Here is a 20,255-nt window from a genome sequence, read left to right as displayed (position 1 = left end):
AATGTGGGAGGAGTAGTCGCCAGAAAAAAGGGTGAAAATAAGGCTTTGGAAAACCAGGATTTCTGGAAAATCCTGGAATTTTTTTTGAATTTGTAAAAAAGGTAGTTAAAATTTCCAGGATGGTGGAATGTGTTGAAGGTGGAATGGTTTGAATGGGTTGAAAAATGTGGAAATGGTGAAAGTTTGAAAAATGGCCAATTCGTTTTGAATGGGGAAAATGTCCCGGAAAACCTGGAATTCTGGGAAACCACATGTGAATGCTTTGGAACATTCACACAATAAAAACTCATTACAAAATAAAATTCAAAAATCATCCATCCATCCATTTTCTACCGCTTGTCCCTTTCAGGATCACGGGGGGGGGTGCTGGAGCCTATCTCAGCTGCAAAAAAAATCAGTTTGTCCTAAAGTCTCCGGTACAATTAGCTCGACTCAACCTGCTATATCGCCTCTAACTCGCTTTCAAGCCCCACGGCTGCAAGTCCTTCTCAGCACCGGACTGACGGGGAGGAGAGAAGGAAGAATGGCGGCCATAAATACCAGAGCAACAAAGCATGGTACCGGCCAGCAGGAAGACAAAGAAGACGATGGCAGATGGCAGCCACACAGCAGAAACATGTGAAAGCAGAACAATCTCCTTAAAACAAGTCATGTAAAGTCACTAAGTAAATAACCTGCCATCCTCCCATTTGCTCCTCACTAGCTGTCTCAGCAACAGAATAATAATAATAATAATAGATTTTATTTGTACAGTGTATTAAAAATAAAAAGATAATAAAGAAATATATAAAAATAAAACCTACAACAGCCAAATAGCTATAACTAGTATGCATATATCTAAAAAAAATATTAAAAAAAAAAAAAGAAGGGCTTTTAAGCCTTTTTTAAAAGCATCCACAGTCTGTGGTGCCCTCAGGTGGTCAGGGAGAGCGTTCCACAGGCTCGTAGTAAGAAACAAACCACCGCTTTCAAGCATTTAGCCGAATAATCTTTATTTTGTCATAAAGCAATTGCAGGATCGAACCAATAAATCACTTTGAGAAAGCGAGCAGCGTGAGTCACCGAGCGTCAGCCGCCACTAAGAAGCCAAACGTGGGCTTGATGAGCGCCCCCTCGGTGTTGTCACACCACAGTGGGCCTGTGATGTGCAGATAAGCGAGGGGGGGGGGGGGGGCGCTTTGATCCTCCGAGATGACATCCAGGGCTTGTATTTACACAAGCACAATTACCCGCCTTTATTTTGGCGGGAGACAATCAATTAGCGTGAAATGATGTCGGCGTAATAGCGCAGATTAAAGCCGAGGTTCGGGTGTGCGCACACGGGCTCATTAGGAAGGAATCATCCGCCCGGGAAGAACGAGGGTGAAGTCAAACATGACTTGACGTGAACGAGGTGGGAGACGTAATAAAAGTGGAACTGCAATTGTTTTTTTGGGGGGAATTCACAATCTTTATGTAAGACAAGAACACACGTTTGTCTTTTTGTTAATGCATTCTAATAAAGAAACTAGGAAATTCCCGCGGAAATTTTGACGGGCATGGACCTCTGGAATCCGCCGTGCTTTTAAGATGGTGCAGAGTTTGTATATATATACATATATATATACATATATACATATATATATACATATGTATATATACATATGTATATATACATATATATATATATATATATATATACACATATAGACACATATACATATATATATGTATATATACTGATACTGATTAATGCGAAGGGCTACCAGTTTGATACACACGTAAATAAATTGCCAGAAATAGCCAATTTGCTCAATTTACCTTTAACTCTATGTTATTATTAATAATGAATGATATTTACACTTAATTGAACGGTTTAAAAGAGGAGAAAAGACGAAAAAAATGACAATAAAATTTTGAAACATAGTTTATCTTCAATTTCGACTCTTTAAAATTCAAAATTCAACCGAAAAAAAGAACAGAAAAACTAGCTAATTCGAATCTTTTTGAAAAAATTAAAAATAATAATTTATGGAACATCATTAGTAATTTTTCCTGACTGAGATTAATTTTAGAATTTTGATGACATGTTTTAAATAGGTTAAAATCCAATCTGCACTTTGTTAGAATATATAACAAATTGGACCAAGCTATATTTCTAACAAAGACAAATTATTATTTCTTCTAGATTTTCCAAAACAAAAATTTTAAAAGAAATTCAAAAGACTTTGAAATAAGATTTAAATTTGATTCTACAGATATTCTAGATTTGCCAGAATAATTTTTTGGAATTTTAATCATAATAAGTTTGAAGAAATATTTCACAAATATTCTTCGTCGAAAAAACAGAAGCTAAAATGAAGAATTAAATAAAAATGTATTTATTATTCTTTACAATAAAAAAAATAAATTTACTTGAACATTGATTTAAATTGTTAAGAAAGAAGAGGAAGGAATTTAAAAGGTAAAAAGGTACATGTGTTTAAAAATCCTAAAATCATTTTTAAGGTTATATTTTTTCTCTAAAATTGTCTTTCTGAAAGTTATAAGAAGCAAAGTAAAAAAAAAAAATGAATTTATTTAAACAAGTGAAGACCAAGTCTTTAAAATATTTTCTTGGATTTTCAAATTCTATTTGAGTTTTGTCTCTCTTAGAATTAAAAATGTCGGGCAAAGCGAGACCATCTTGCGTGTAAATAAATACAATTTAAAAAATAGAGGCAGCTCACTGGTAAGTGCTGCTATTTGAGCTATTTTTAGAACAGGCCGGCGGGCTACTCATCTGGTCCTTACGGGCTACCTGATATATACATATATGTATATATATATGCATATATATATATATGTATATATATGTATATATATATATATATATATATATATATATATATATATATATATATATATATATATATATATATATATATATTATATACATATATATATATATATATACATATATATGTCTTAATTAGATTATCAAAAAAAAAAATAGTGTTCGATACCGTGGTAGAGCGTAATATGTATGTGTGGGAAAAATCACAAGACTATTTCATCTCTACAGGCCTGTTTCATGAGGGGTTTCCCTCAATCATCAGGAGATTTTTTCCTGATGATTGAGGGAAACCCTCAAAAATCACCAAAAAAACCCGAAACCGATAATAAAAAAAACAATACCGATAATTTCCGATATTACATTTTAAAGCATTTATCGGCCGATAACATCGGACATCTCTAATATATATATATATATACACTGTATATATATATATATATATATATATATATATATTTTTTATTATATATATATATATATATATATATATATATATATATATATATATATATATATATATATATATATATATATATATATATATATATATATATATATATATATTCATATAAATAAAATAAAAACTTGAATTTCAGTGTTCATTTATTTACACATATACACACACAACACTCCTCTATTCATTGTTGTATTTGAAAGTGCAATGCTTTGCCGCCAGTAGCACAGCCTTTGAAGGAGCATAGGTATGGGCAGTGTAATATTCTGGGTTGGAGTCAACAACCAGGCGAGGTGACGAAGTTACGTCTCTTTACTTCGTACTTCAGAACCGACTCCCACACTTGCCGTCAGGGTGCGCGATACAACGTGAACCGTTGACAGAACACTACACGGTATAGTGTTCTGTGGTTACTTTTTGGTTGGCCAAGCGGACGTGACGACAGGCGGACCTGGAGGGGGCGTGCCTTAAGTCCGGCTGGAAATCGGGAAAAATTCGGGAGAATGGTTGTCCCTGAAATTCGGGAGTCTCCCGGAAAATTCGGGAGGGTTGGCAAGTATGTCTTAGATTGTGTGTAACCTGACCAGGTAAATGTGTGACTGTATAATGAAGACAAACCAACATGTCTGGTATCGGAGACGCTCACATCTGATTGGCTGTCTTCCTGCCGGATGGACGTCCCCACTGGGCGCTACCTGCAAACAGAAAACACGACTTTCCACCGACGTGTTTCCAAAAGAATGGCTACAAATATAAACGGCTGTAATCCGACTGATGTTTCCTTTGAGATGCTCGGCGTCTGACTCACTTGCAGTCACGAGGAGGCCGGCTGACGAGGGGCTTATTTGTCTAGCGGCCCTACGAGATGCCGGCGGAGATGTTGAGTGGCGGCGGGGGTTTGATTAGGCAGCTCATGACTATGGATGCTTTGTGGGAAAGACAAATGACTCTTTTGCTGTGACGGATGGTCCGGGGAATCGGAGGCAAGCAAAGTATGTCATAATCTTCAACCATTTCTGTATTATAATCCTACACTGAAAAAAGTCAGTGTTCAAAAACAAGGAAAATTAAAGCTGCAAGCAGCGTTGGTCGGGCCCGCATATTTGGCAGGTGCTAGTCCTAAGTGTCCAAAAACTTTTGTCTACTGTTAGTCCTAAGTGTCCCAATACTTTTGTTGACATCAGTGGTTCTATTAAGGCTCGTAAAATCACAGCAGCATTATCAGCGCAGCGGTTCTTTGAAGGCTCGTAAAATCAAAACCGTAGCACTTATCCCAACTCTTTGAGTATCCGTCAATCAGCAGGGTTCAATCTCTCTCCTGTAGTAGTTTGAAGCCGAAACGACAAACGCGCTCAGAGGAGATAATGTTTGATGTTTGGTGACCGGTTTTAACAAAAATTTAGTTTTGAAGGAGGGATTGCAAACTTCTTGTTGATTTTTGCTGAAGGGTGTCAATCTATGAAATGTAGGTCTAAGTGAGACCTACGTAGAGGTTTTTGTTTCATGTCTCTAAGACGTTCCTACCGGAAGTTACAAGCAGTTTTGTCTGTGTTTTCCTCTGAGGAGCAGTTTTGTCTCTGTTTTGTTCAAAAATTGCGCTAGAGTGCAAATTTGAGTTTTGGGGTTAGTTTTTTTTATTAGATCGCAATATACACCAGTCCTGATGTGTGTGAAAAGTTTGGTGAGTTTTTAAGTATTTTAAGGGGGTCAAATTACAGCTCAAAGAGGCAAAAATGAGTGTGTTTTCCTATGAGGAGCAGTTTTGTCTCTGTTTTATTCAAAAATTGCGCTAGAGCGCAAATTTGAGTTTTGGGGTTAGTTTTTTTTATTAGATCGCAATATACACCACTCCTGATGTGTGTGAAAAGTTTGGTGAGTTTTTAAGTATTTTAAGGGGGTCAAATTACAGCTCAAAGAGGCAAAAATGAGTGTGTTTTCCTATGAGGAGCAGTTTTGTCTCTGTTTTATTCAAAAATTGCGCTAGAGCGCAAATTTGAGTTTTGGGGTTTTTTTTTTTATTAGATCGCAATATACACCAGTCCTGATGTGTGTGAAAAGTTTGGTGAGTTTTGAAGTATTTTAAGGGGGTCAAATTACAGCTCAAAGAGGCAAAAATGAGTGTGTTTTCCTATGAGGAGCAGTTTTGTCTCTGTTTTATTCAAAAATTGCGCTAGAGCGCAAATTTGAGTTTTGGGGTTCGTTTTTTTTTTATTAGATCGCAATATACACCAGTCCTGATGTGTGTGAAAAGTTTGGTGAGTTTTTAAGTATTTTAAGGGGGTCAAATTACAGCTCAAAGAGGCAAAAATGAGTGTGTTTTCATCTCAGGAGCAGTTTTGTCTCTGTTTTAATCAAAAATTGCGCTAGAGCGCAAATTTGAGTTTTGGGGTTCGTTTTTTTTATTAGATCGCAATATACACCACTCCTGATGTGTGTGAACAGTTTGGTGAGTTTTGAAGTATTTTAAGGGGGTCAAATTACAGCTCAAAGAGGCAAAAATGAGTGTGTTTTCATCTGAGGAGCAGTTTTGTCTCTGTTTAGGTCAAAAATTGCGCTAGAGCGCAAATTTGAGTTTTGGGGTTCGTTTTTTTTTATTAGATCGCAATATACACCAGTCCTGATGTGTGTGAAAAGTTTGGTGAGTTTTTAAATATTTTAAGGGGGTCAAATTACAGCTCAAAGAGGCAAAAATTAGTGTGTTTTCATCTGAGGAGCAGTTTTGTCTCTGTTTTATTCAAAAATTGCGCTACAGCGCAAATTTGAGTTTTGGGGTTCGTTTTTTTTATTAGATCGCAATATACACCATTCCTGATGTGTGTGAAAAGTTTGGTGAGTTTTTAAGTATTTTAAGGGGGTCAAATTACAGCTCAAAGAGGCAAAAATGAGTGTGTTTTCATCTTAGGAGCAGTTTTGTCTCTGTTTTAATCAAAAATTGCGCTAGAGCGCAAATTTGAGTTTTGGGGTTCGTTTTTTTTTATTAGATCGCAATATACACCACTCCTGATGTGTGTGAAAAGTTTGGTGAGTTTTTAAGTATTTTAAGGGGGTCAAATTACAGCTCAAAGAGGCAAAAATGAGTGTGTTTTCATCTTAGGAGCAGTTTTGTCTCTGTTTTAATCAAAAATTGCGCTAGAGCGCAAATTTGAGTTTTGGGGTTCGTTTTTTTTATTAGATCGCAATATACACCACTCCTGATGTGTGTGAAAAGTTTGGTGAGTTTTTAAGTATTTTAAGGGGGTCAAATTACAGCTCAAAGAGGCAAAAATTAGTGTGTTTTCCTATGAGGAGCAGTTTTGTCTCTGTTTTATTCAAAAATTGCGCTAGAGCGCAAATTTGAGTTTTGGGGTTCGTTTTTTTTATTAGATCGCCATATACACCACTCCTGATGTGTGTGAAAAGTTTGGTGAGTTTTTAAGTATTTTAAGGGGGTCAAATTACAGCTCAAAGAGGCAAAAATGAGTGTGTTTTCCTCTGAGGAGCAGTTTTGTCTCTGTTTTATTCAAAAATTGCGCTACAGCGCAAATTTGAGTTTTGGGGTTCGTTTTTTTTATTAGATCGCAATATACACCACTTCTGATGTGTGTGAAAAGTTTGGTGAGTTTTTAAGTATTTTAAGGGGGTCAAATTACAGCTCAAAGAGGCAAAAATAAGTGTTTTTAGTAAATTTTTGTCTTGAAGGGGAAATTGCCAACTTCCTGTTGGTTTTTGCCCGAGGATGTGAAATTATGAAATGTAGGTTTAAGTCAGACCTACATAGAGGTTTTTGTTTCATGTCTCTACAACCTTCCTAGTGGGAGTTACAGGCAGTTTGTTTTTGTTTTTTCCTAGGGGGCGCTAGAGCGCAATTTTGAGTTTTGGGGTTTAGTTTTTTTATTAGATGGCAATTTTCGCAGGTCCTGATGTGTGTGTCAAATTTGGTGAGTTTTGAAGCATGTTAAGTGGGTCAAATTAGAGTTTTTTGTGGGGTCGGTATAATAATAATAATAAAACCTTACAATTTCAATAGGTTCCTTTCGTCCCATTGCAAAAGGACTACCTTTTTTGCTCAATATGTTGAAAAACATTCATAAATGAAGTAAATGCTAGTGCCATTATCTTGACATAATGATATGCGCTCGGCATTACATTTCTTGAAACCAGCAAACTTATACTAAAAACTAATTTATTGTTCTTAATGGAAAGGCAAGCGCTTGTTACTCTCGGGGTCTCCTAGCCACTCAGGCAAATCATATGGTCTGAAAATGCATTTTTCCATCGACAACATGACATCATCGCGCCAAGTGCATGCTCTTTCAGTCAATAAGTGCGCATACATACAGCCCGGCCCCCGGCCCAAATTGTTAGGGACCGAGTCCCTTATATTATTCACATGTGAATATTGTTAGGGACCGAGTCCTTTATATTATTCACATGTGAATAATGCTTTATAATAGATTGTATTTATATTATTCACATGTGAATAATGCTGTATAATAGACTGTATTTATATTATTCACATGTGAATAATGCTGTATAATAGAATGTATTTATATTATTCACATGTGAATAATTCTGTATAATAGATTGTATTTATGTTATTCACATGTGAATAATGCTGTATAATAGATTGTATTTATATTATTCACATGTGAATAATGCTTTATAATAGATTGTATTTATATTATTCACATGTGAATAATGCTTTATAATAGACTGTATTTATATTATTCACATGTGAATAATTCTGTATAATAGATTGTATTTATACTATTCACATGTGAATAATTCTGTATAATAGATTGTATTTATGTTATTCACATGTGAATAATGCTGTATAATAGATTGTATTTATATTATTCACATGTGAATAATTCTGTATAATAGATTGTATTTATGTTATTCACATGTGAATAATGCTGTATAATAGATTGTATTTATATTATTCACATGTGAATAATGCTGTATAATAGACTGTATTTATATTATTCACATGTGAATAATGCTGTATAATAGACTGTATTTATATTATTCACATGTAAATAATTCTGTATAATAGACTGTATATATATTATTCACATGTGAATAATGCTGTATAATAGATTGTATTTATGTTATTCACATGTGAATAATGCTGTATAATAGATTGTATTTATGTTATTCACATGTGAATAATGCTGTATAATAGATTGTATTTATGTTATTCACATGTGAATAATGCTGTATAATAGATTGTATTTATGTTATTCACATGTGAATAATTCTGTATAATAGACTGTATTTATATTATTCACCTGTGAATAATGCTTTATAATAGACTGTATTTATATTACTCACATGTGAATAATGCTGTATAATAGACTGTATTTATATTATTCACATGTGAATAATGCTGTATAATAGACTGTATTTATACTATTCACCTGTGAATAATGCTTTATAATAGACTGTATTTATATTATTCACATGTGAATAATGCTGTATAATAAACTGTATTTATATTATTCACATGTGAATAATGCTGTATAATAGATTGTATTTATGTTATTCACATGTGAATAATGCTGTATAATAGATTGTATTTATGTTATTCACATGTGAATAATTCTGTATAATAGACTGTATTTATATTATTCACCTGTGAATAATGCTTTATAATAGACTGTATTTATATTACTCACATGTGAATAATGCTGTATAATAGACTGTATTTATATTATTCACATGTGAATAATGCTGTATAATAGACTGTATTTATACTATTCACCTGTGAATAATGCTTTATAATAGACTGTATTTATATTATTCACATGTGAATAATGCTGTATAATAAACTGTATTTATATTATTCACATGTGAATAATGCTGTATAATAGACTGTATTTATATTATTCACATGTGAATAATGCTGTAAAATAGACTGTATTTATATTATTCACATGTGAATAATGCTGTATAATAGACTGTATTTATATTATTCACATGTGAATAATGCTTTATAATAGACTGTATTTATATTATTCACATGTGAATAATGCTGTATAATAGACTGTATTTATATTATTCACATGTGAATAATGCTGTATAATAGACTGTATTTATATTATTCACATGTAAAGAATACCTAAATGTTTATTGTCTATTGTGAGCGAACTGTGGTGCTGAATTTCCCCCAGGGATCAATAAAGTACTTTCTATTCTATTCACCCTGGATAACCTTATCCGGCTTAGTGTAAATGGGGCCTAATTCTGAATTGTATGACCTCATAGGCACTTAAGAGCTCCAGGTAGAAAGTAATGATCACTAACCTCTTTCTGCGACATGCGTCCAGGTCTTCCTGCAAGGCCGAGGCTCGCCTCTGAAGGAAATCCACCTGAGACATGAACACACACACCTGATATTAAACCTGAAAGGATTTCCAAGAGCTGTGCTTTTTGTGGAGAAACGCGAAGTCGGGGAAAGAGTGCATGAAAGACTGGGTTGTGGGGTCCAGGGGGGGTCGGGACAGAAGGGTAGGGGGTCATGAGATGAGGGCAGAGGGGTTAAGGCACATGGGGGGGAGAGTGAAGATTAGCTGAGGTTAGGACGCTACATACCATTCTTTTGTTTGGCCACAAAGCGGGAGTTTATTTATGAAGTGTCTGGCTAAAGTGAAAATAAACCACATCTACATTTACTCAGCTCGTGTGCCTCCTAAAGAATCTGTATTGTTCGTGCTGGAACGCCGCGTGACATTCCTGTCTGGGGCACGGGCGGAGGACTTTCGGAAAGATCTAGCATTAAGTTTGGCAAGCCGCTCCGAAAAACACCAGAGGCACGGAGCGGAGCGCCGCTGTGGTTTGCACCATTCTCAATTTAGGGAAAGTATGTCTCTGATGTGGTTCGAAACTGGTGTGTTTGAAAGCCTGCACGCAGGAACTTCACACCGGGGCCACAATACAGGTTACGCTGCTTTTTCTTTGGCTTTTTTTGTGTGCAAAAATAATATTCAGTGAGTGATCACATATGGTAGTGAAGTGAGAGGGCATTGCTGTTATCTATGTTGATGTACAGTGTTTTAATCTTCTATGTTTGGCAGTGGTTAACTTATTTTTACACTTGTGTGACAAGTAATGTGTTTAAAGTCACTCCAATCATTGGCATTATGCCTTTTATTGTTTTTATGTCTTAAAACTACCACTTCTTTTTAAAAAGTTACATTAAACATTGCCTGTTTAGTTTTATGAGAGCAGAAGTTTGACCCTGGAACAGATTATTGCCATTTATATAAATTTTATAGTGAATTATAAATTAGCATGTAAATATTCATTTTGTTTTAATTAGAATATTATTTTTTTAATGTCCAAACAGTTTTTTTTTGTTTTTTTTAACGAATTTGCAGTGGTTAACTTATTTTTACACATGTGTGACAAGTAATGTGTTTAAAGTCACTCCAATCGTTGGCATTTCTTCACAAATTCAGTTTAAATGACTAAACAATGTGTTGGAAGTCACTACAAAACAGCATTTACTTACATTACCCAATCCAAACAACCTTCCCTAGTCATGACGCAAAAAAAAAAGTTTTATGAGAGCAGAAGTTTGACCCTGGAACAGATTATTTCCATTGACATACATTTTATAGTGAATTATAAATTAGCATGTAAATATTTATTTTGTTTTAATTTGAAGAAATTTTTTTTTATGTCCAAACAGGTTTTTTTTAACGAATTTGCAGTGGTTAACTTATTTTTACACTTGTGTTACTAGTAATAACGTGTTTAAAGTCACTCAAATCGTTGGCATTATGCCTTTTATTGTTTTTTTTGTCTTAAAACTACCACTTTCCTTTTCTGTTTAGTTTTATGAGAGCAGAAGTTTGACCCTGGAACAGATTATTTCCATTTGCATACATTTTATAGTGAATTATAAAATAGCATGTAAATATTTCTTTTGTTTTAATTTGAAGAAAAAAAAATTGTCCAAACAGTTTTTTTTTTTTTTTTAACTAATTTGCAGTGGTTAACTTATTTTTACACTTGTGTGACAAGTACTAATGTGTTTAAAGTCACTCAAATCGTTGGCATTATGCCTTTTATTGTTTTTATGTCTTAAAACTACCACTTCTTTTTAAAAAGTTACATGAAACATTGCCTGTTTAGTCTTATGAGAGCAGAAGTTTGACCCTGGAACAGATTTTTTTCCATTTACATAGTGAATTATAAATTAGCATGTATATATGTATTTTATTTTATTTGAAGAAAAAAATAATTATGTCCAAACACAAACACTTTTTTCTTCTTCTTCACAAATTCAGTTTAAATGACTAAACAATGTGTTGGAAGTCACTACAAAACAGCATTTACTTACATTACCCAATCCAAACAACCTTCCCTAGTCATGACGCAAAAAAAAATGTTTTATGAGAGCAGAAGTTTGACCCTGGAACAGATTATTTCCATTTACATACATTTTATAGTGAATTATAAATTAGCATGTAAATATTTATTTTGTTTTAATTTGAAGAAGAAAAAAAAATGTCCAAACAATTTTTTTTTCACGAATTTGTAGTAGTTAACTTATTTTTACTCTTGTGTGACAAGTAATAACGTGTTTAAAGTCACTCCAATCGTTGGCATTATGCCTTTTATTGTTTTTATGTCTTAAAACTACCACTTCTTTTTAAAAAGTTACATGAAACATTGCCTGTTTAGTCTTATGAGAGCAGAAGTTTGACCCTGGAACAGATTATTTTCCATTTACATAGTGAATTATAAATTAGCATGTATATATGTGTTTTATTTTATTTGAAGAAAAAAATAATTATGTCCAAACACTTTTTTTTCTTCTTCACAAATTCAGTTTAAATGACTAAACAATGTGTTGGAAGTCACTACAAAACAGCATTTACTTACATTACCTAATCCAAACAACCTTCCCTAGTCATGACGCAAAAATGATGAGAGCAGAAGTTTGACCCTGGAACAGATTATTTCCATTGACATACATTTTATAGTTAATTATACATTAGCAGGTAAATATTTATTTTGTTTTAATTTGAAGAAAAAAAAAATGTCCAAACAGTTTTTTTTTAATGAATTTGCAATAGTTAACTTATTTTTACACTTGTGTGACAAGTACTAATGTGTTTAAAGTCACTCAAATCGTTGGCATTATGCCTTTTGTTGTTTTTATGTCTTAAAACTACCACTTCTTTTTAAAAAGTTTGACCCTGGAACAGATTATTTCCATTATTTCCACTGTACATTTTTATAGTGAATTATAAATGAGCATGCAAATATTTATTTTGTTTTAATTTGAAGAAAAAAAATATTATGTCCCCTAGAGGGGGGGGGTTACCCACATATGCGGTCCTCTCCAAGGTTTCTCATAGTCATTCGCCGACGTCCCACTGGGGTGAGTTTTTCCTTGCCCGTATGTGGGCTCTGTACCGAGGATGTCGTTGTGGCTTGTACAGCCCTTTGAGACACTTGTGATTTAGGGCTATATAAATAAACATTGATTGATTGAAACAGTTTAATTATATTTTAACGAATTCCGTTTAAATGACTAAACAATGTGTTGGAAGTCACTACAACACAGCGTTTACTTACATTACCCAATCCAAACAACCTTCCCTAGTCATGGCGCAAAATTTTTTTAAATTGCAACCAACACAAAAAGTCAACATAACATCCTAACACATAACACTGAACTTTGTGGATATTGTACCAAAAAAAATTATAAATCTAAGCACTATAAAAAATTCTAAATTACACCCAATTAAATCCATTACAATGCAAGATGGGAAAATGCAAATTTTGGCGCATTTTAGCTGCTTTATATTTTTTATTGATGATAAAATGGCCCTGTGATGAGGTGGCGACTTGTCCAGGGTGTACCGCGCCTTCCGCCCGAGTGCAGCTGGGATAGGCTCCAGCACCCCTGTGACCCCCGAGAGGGACAAGTGGAAGAAAATGGATGGATGGATGGATAAAACTTGACATATTTAAATACAGTTTACTCAATAAATTTTACCATTGTTTACTTTTATATATTTTTAAATAATATTATATTATTATTATTATTATTGTTATTTTTATTATTATTATTATTGTCTTGTATTTCCACTGCACCTTAATGAGGTAGCCACCTGTATTGTTGTCATGCGCTCTATTCTATTCTATCACATATGTTTTATTCTTATTTTATAATTTACCTGAATGCATGTTTTTTTTATTTATAGTTAAACATTTACATTTAGGAAATAAATCCATTTAAAAATTAGAGCACAAATTAAATTTTTTGCAAAATTATTTAGAAAATTTGGAAAAAAAAAAAAAACCAGCGGACTAAGAAAATGTACTCAAATAAAATACAACGACTTCAATTTAACTTTACTTGAGTCACAATACGTGTATAAACTATCTGGTCATTTAAAATCCATTTTAAATATACTTTACAGTAAAAACAAAACAACAAAGGTAGAATGCAGTATTTTTTTTTGCATGCTAGTTCATATTTTTTTACTAATAATGTGACATTTTGCAAATGGACCTAAGTAGGATTACAAAATACATTTTTTTAATATTGTTTTAAAAGTAGCGAGAGCCGAGATTGGCACACGGAATTAGCAGGCAAAGGGTTAACGACACAGCCGAAAGAAAAGCGCACACAAGGCTGCCTTCATTCATATTATGTAAATTCTCCCAACATGAAAGGCTTTTATTGCCTTTTATTAAGAGATTTGTGCTGACATGCCTGTGCCTGTTTTGGGTGTAATTATGTCAGTGTGTGTGTGTGTGTGTGTGTGTGTGTGTGTGTGTGTGTGTGTGTGTGTGTGTGTGTGTGTGTGTGTGTGTGTGTGTGTGTGTGTGTGTGTGTGAGTGTGTGTGTGTGTGTGTGTGTGTGTGTGTGAAGCACGCTGCCAGCTGCAAATGCATGCAAATGACTGTTAAATGTGAGCGCTGCCTGTGAGTGTTGACTGGTGCCCACAGCAAGTTAAAAGCTTTTACAGTCTTGTGTGAGCTAAAATGTTGTCTGCTGTTGTAATTAAACCTTAAAAGACATTGGCTTGAAATTTCTCACACAGCTTTAATGTGCTGTACAAAACAACCACTGTAACGTTTGTCTTTCATTTTTGCCTATCTTTCACAATCATTATGTAAGACAAGCACACATATGTTTGAATTTTTTTTAACTACAATTTTTCAGACCATAAGGCGCAGCGGATTATAAGGCGCATATTATGATTTTTTTCCCCCCTTCATTTAAAACACGACCTTGTGGTTTGGGGCGGTATAGCTCGGTTGGTAGAGTGGCCGTGCCAGCAACTTGAGGGTTGCAGGTTCGATCCCCGCTTCCGCCATCCTAGTCACTGCCGTTGTGTCCTTGGGCAAGACACTTTACCCACCTGCTCCCAGTGCCACCCACACTGGTTTAAATGTAACTTAGATATTGGGTTTCACTATGTAAAGCGCTTTGAGTCACTTGAGAAAAAGCGCTATATAAATGTAATTCACTTCACTTCACACTTCACACATAACATGTAATGCTGGTTCTTTGGTCAAAATGTATGACCCCATATATGAGAGTGGCTTGAAATTTCTCACACAGCCACTGTAACATTACGTTTGTTGTCGTGTTAACACCGAGTTTTGTACACACCTTAAAGGGGAACTGCACTTTTTTCTTTCGTTTTGCCTATCTTTCACAATCATTATATAAGACAAAAACACATTAACATTTTTTTTATGCATTCTAACTACAATTTTTCAGACCATAAGAAGCAGCGGATTATAAGGCGCATATTATGATTTTTTTCCCCCCCTTCATTTAAAACACGACTTTGTGGTCTACATAACATGTAATGCTGGTTATTTAGTCAAAAAGTATGACCCCATATATGAGAGTGGCTTGAAATTTCTCACACAGCTTAATGTCTACAAAACAACCACTGTAACGTTATGTTTTTGTTGTTTTAACACCAAGTTTTGTGCACACCTTAAGGGGAACTGCACTTTTTTCTTTCATTTTGCCTATCTTTTACAATTATTATGTAAGACAAAAACACATTTTAATTGTTTTTAATGCATTCTAACTACAATTTTTCAGACCATAAGGTGCAGCGGATTATAAGGCGCATATTATGATTTTTCCCCCCTGCATTTAAAACACGACCTTGTGGTCTACATAACATGTAATGGTGGTTCTTTGGTCAAAATGTATGACCCCATATATGAGAGTGGCTTGAAATTTCTCACACAGCTTAATGTGCTGTACAAACCAATTACATTATGTTTGTTGTCGCGTTAACACCAAGTTTTGTACACACCTTAAAGGGGAACTGCACTGTTTTTTTTTGTTGGCCTATCCTTCACAATCGTTATGTAAGACAAGCACACATATGTTTGAATTTTTTTTAACTACAATTTTTCAGACCATAAGGTGCAGCGGATTATAAGGCGCATATTATGATTTTTTCCCCCTACATTTAAAAACACGACCTTGTGGTCTACATAACATGTAATGCTGGTTCTTTGGTCAAAATGTATGACCCCATATATGAGAGTGGCTTGAAATTTCTCACACAGCCATTGTAACGTTATGTTTCTTGTCGTGTTAACACCAAGTTTTGTACACACCTTAAAGGGGAACTGCACTTTTTTCTCTAATTTTGCCTATCTTTCACAAACATTATATAAGACAAAAACACATTTTAATTTTTTTTATGCATTCTAACTACAATTTTTCAGACCATAAGGCGCAGCGGATTATAAGGCGCATATTATGATTTTTTCCCCCCTACATTTTAAACACGACCTTGTGGTCTACATAACATGTAATGCTGGTTCTTTGGTCAAAATGTATGACCCCATATATGAGAGTGGCTTGAAATTTCTCACACAGCTTAATGTCTACAAAACAACCACTGTAACGTTATGTTTGTTGTCGTGTTCACACCGAGTTTTGTACACACCTTAAAGGGGAACTGCACTTTTTTTTGCCTATCCTTCAGTTCTGCCTTTGCGTGCCGGCCCAGTCACATAATATCTACGGCTTTTCACACACACAAGTGAATGCAACGCATAGTTGGTCAACAGCCATACAGGTCACACTGAGGGTGACCGTATAAACAACTTTAACACTGTTACAAATATGTGAACCCACACCAAACAAGAACGACAAACACATTTCGGGAGAACATCCGCACCGTAGCACAACATAAACACAACAAAACAAATACCCAGAAGCCCTTGCAGCACTAACTCTTCCGGGACGCTACAATATACACCCCCCCCCCCCCCGCCCCCCAACCCCACCCACCTCAACCTCCTCAAGGTATTTTTTTTCCATAACTTGAGTTGATTTATTTTGGAAAACCTTGTTACATTGTTTAATGCATCCAGCGGGGCATCACAACAAAATTAGGCATAATAATGTGTTCATTCCACCACTGTATATATCGGTATCGCTTGATATCGGAATCGGTAATTAAGAGTTGGACAATATTGGAAAATCGGATATCGGCAAAAAAGCCATTATCGGACATCTATAGTGAAAACTAAACTTTATCATATCATTTTCCTATCTTGGATGTAGATACCTGATATTTGAGTGAGGTGATGGTATCCTCCAGTTCCTGTCTTAACTCAGCCGGGATCAGACCTTTCATCTTGTCCTCGTACTTCTGACACACCATGGTGACCTGAAAAAGTTCAATAACATACATTACATACACTACTTCTCATTCAACGCCTTTTCTTTATTTCCACGACTATTTACATTGTAGATTGTCACTGAAGGTGTGCAAAAATAATATCCAGTGAATGATCACATACAGTAAAGTGAGAGGGCATTCCTGTTATCTATGTTAATGTACAGTGTTGTAATCTTTTACTTGTATTTTTTGCAGTGTTTAACTTATTTGACAAGTAATAACATTGGCATTATGCCTTTTATTGTTTTAATGTCTTAACCTCTTAAGGCCCAAGCTGTTTGTTTACATGTTTTTTTTATGTCTCTTTGCTATTTGGGCTTATTGGACCCTAATTAGAATAAAAACTAAGAATCATATTTTGATATGATGTACTTAGTCCATAAGTACACAAACGTGTACTTCATGTGTAGTGACATACACATTTTTATTTTTACACTTTTTTTTTTTCAAATTCCATTGTATGTTATACTGTTCTGACACCACCAGATGGCAGTATAAGTGTCCACATAAGTGGCCATAAGACCCCAATTCAGTAGTGTACACACTTTTGGAAATAAGAGGTTAAAAGGTGCTGTCCACACATGTGGCCACTAAGCCTTTGGAGGTTAAAACTACCACTTCTTTATAAAAAGTTACAATAAACATTGCATGTTTAGTTTTATGAGAGCATCAGTTTGACTCTGGAACAGATTTCCGTTTACATGCATTTTATAGTGAATTTTAAATTAGCATGTAAATATTTATTTCACTTTAATTTGAAGAAAAAAAAAAGATGTCCAAACACTTTTTATTTTATTTTACAAATTCAGTTTAAATGACTAAACAATGTGTTGGAAGTCGCTACAAAACAGCATTTACTTCCATTACCCAATCCAAACAACCTTCCCTAGTCATGGCACAAAAAAATTAATAAAAAAATGCAACCAACACAAAAAGTCAACGCACATGGTCACACATAATACTGAACTTTGTGGCTAAAATATGTCCAAGCAGCATAAAAAAATCAAAATTACACCCAATTACAATGAAAGATGGGAAAATGCAAACAACTTTCTCCACACTTATCAATAATTGGCACATTTTAGCTGCTTTATATTTTTGATTTATGATAAAATGGCCCTGCGATGAGGTGGCGACTTGTCCAGGGTGTACCCCCCCCTTCCGCCCCAGTGCAGCTGGGATAGGCTCCAGCACCCCCGTGACCCCGAGAGGGACAAGCGGTAGAAAATGGATGGATGGATATTTTTGAATGATAATAAAATGGTCCTGTGATGAGGTGGCGACTTGTCCAGGGCCAGGGTGTACGCCGCCTTCCGCCCCAGTGCAGCTGGGATAGGCTCCGGCACCCCCCCCCCCCCCCCCCCCCGCGACCCCGAGAGGGACAAGCGGTAGAAAATGGATGGATGGATGGATAGTTTTAAATGATAATAAAATGGCCCTGTGATGAGGTGGCGACTTGTCCAGGGTGTACGCCGCCTTCCGCCCGAATGGAGCTGGGATAGGCTCCAGCACCCCCCCTCACCCCGAGAGGGACAAGCGGTAGAAAATGGATGGATGGATGACTAAACAATGTGTTGGAAGTCGCTACAAAACTGCATTTACTTACATTACCCAATCCAAACAACCTTCCCTAGTCATGGCGCAAAAAAAAAAAAAAAAAATTGCAACCAACACAAAAAGTCAACACACATGGTTACATAACACATAACACTGAACTTTGTGGTTATTGTACAAAAAAAAAATGTCCAAGCGCCATAAAAAATTCAAAATGAAACCCATTTAAAACCATTACAATGCAAGATGGGAAAATGCAAACTACTTTAAAAAAATAAATAAATAAAAAATTGCAACCAACACAAAAAGTCAACACACATGGTTACATAACACATAACATTGAACTTTGTGGTTATTGTACAAAAAAAAAATGTCCAAGCACCATAAAAAATTCAAAATGAAACCCATTTAAATCCATTACAATGCAAGATGAGAAAATGCAAACAACTTTCTACACACTTATCAATGTTTGGCGCATTTTAGCTGCTTGATATTTTTGATTGATGATAAAATGGCCCTGTGATGAGGTGGCGACTTGTCCAGGGTGTACGCCGCCTTCCGCCCGAATGGAGCTGGGATAGGCTCCAGCACCACCGTCACCCCGAGAGGGACAAGCGGTAGAAAATGGATGGATGAATGGATGGATGGATGACTAAACAATGTGTTGGAAGTCGCTACAAAACTGCATTTACTTACATTACCCAATCCAAACAACCTTCCCTAGTCATGGCGCAAAAAAAAAAAAAAAAAAATTGCAACCAACACAAAAAGTCAACACAGATGGTTACATAACACATAATACTGAACTTTGTGGTTATTGTACAAAAAAAAATGTCCAAGCGCCATAAAAAATTCAAAATGAAACCCATTTAAATCCATTACAATGCAAGATGGGAAAATGCAAACTACTTTCTCCACACTTATCAATGTTTGGCGCATTTTAGCTGCTTGATATTTTTGATTGATGATATAATGGCCCTGTGATGAGGTGGCGACTTGTCCAGGGTGTACACCACCTTCCGCCCCAGTGCAGCTGGGTTAGGCTCCGGCACCCCCCCGCAACCCCAAAAGGGACTAGCGGTAGAAAATGGATGGATGGATGGATATTTTTGAATGATAATAAAATGGCCCTGTGATGAGGTGGCGACTTGTCCAGGGTGTACGGCGCCTTCCGCCCGAATGGAGCTGGGATAGGCTCCAGCACCCCCCCTCACCCCGAGAGGGACAAGCGGTAGAAAATGGATGGATGGATGACTAAACAATGTGTTGGAAGTCGATAAAAAACTGCATTCACTTACATTACCCAATCCAAACAACCTTACCTAGTCATGGCGCAAAAAAAAAATAAAAAAAATTGCAACCAACACAAAAAGTCAACACACATGGTTACATAACACATAATACTGAACTTTGTGGTTATTGTACAAAAAAAAATGTCCAAGCGCCATAAAAAATTCAAAGTGAAACCCATTTAAATCCATTACAATGCAAGATGGGAAAATGCAAACTACTTTCTCCACACTTATCAATGTTTGGCGCATTTTAGCTGCTTGATAGTTTTGATTGATGATAAAATGGCCCTGTGATGAGGTGGCGACTTGTCCAGGGTGTACCCCGCCTTCCGCCCCAGTGCAGCTGGGTTAGGCTCCGGCACCCCCCCGCGACCTCAAAAGGGACTAGCGGTAGAAAATGGATGGATGGATGGATATTTTTGAATGATAATAAAATGGCCCTGTGATGAGGTGGCGACTTGTCC

At 35.5% G+C, this 20,255-nt stretch overlaps 1 protein-coding gene across 1 annotated transcript in view; it reads right to left on the bottom strand.

The window, feature by feature from the left end:
• Nucleotides 1-3,437: 3,437 nt before the first annotated feature.
• Nucleotides 3,438-20,255, bottom strand: part of LOC133642392 (centrosomal protein of 112 kDa-like) — a 159,964-nt gene continuing 143,146 nt past the window's right edge. The window contains exons 5-7 of the mRNA XM_062036556.1: nt 16,832-16,933; nt 9,555-9,619; nt 3,438-3,964 (exon numbers count right to left, since the gene is read on the bottom strand). Of these exons, the coding sequence (XP_061892540.1) occupies nt 3,961-3,964; nt 9,555-9,619; nt 16,832-16,933 (171 nt within the window). The 3' untranslated portion in view covers nt 3,438-3,960. The remainder of the gene's footprint in view (nt 3,965-9,554; nt 9,620-16,831; nt 16,934-20,255) is intronic.

Source organism: Entelurus aequoreus, linkage group LG25 (genome assembly GCF_033978785.1).
Source record: "Entelurus aequoreus isolate RoL-2023_Sb linkage group LG25, RoL_Eaeq_v1.1, whole genome shotgun sequence".
Classification (NCBI taxonomy): domain Eukaryota; kingdom Metazoa; phylum Chordata; class Actinopteri; order Syngnathiformes; family Syngnathidae; genus Entelurus; species Entelurus aequoreus.
This window is presented reverse-complemented; position numbering and strand designations above follow the sequence as displayed.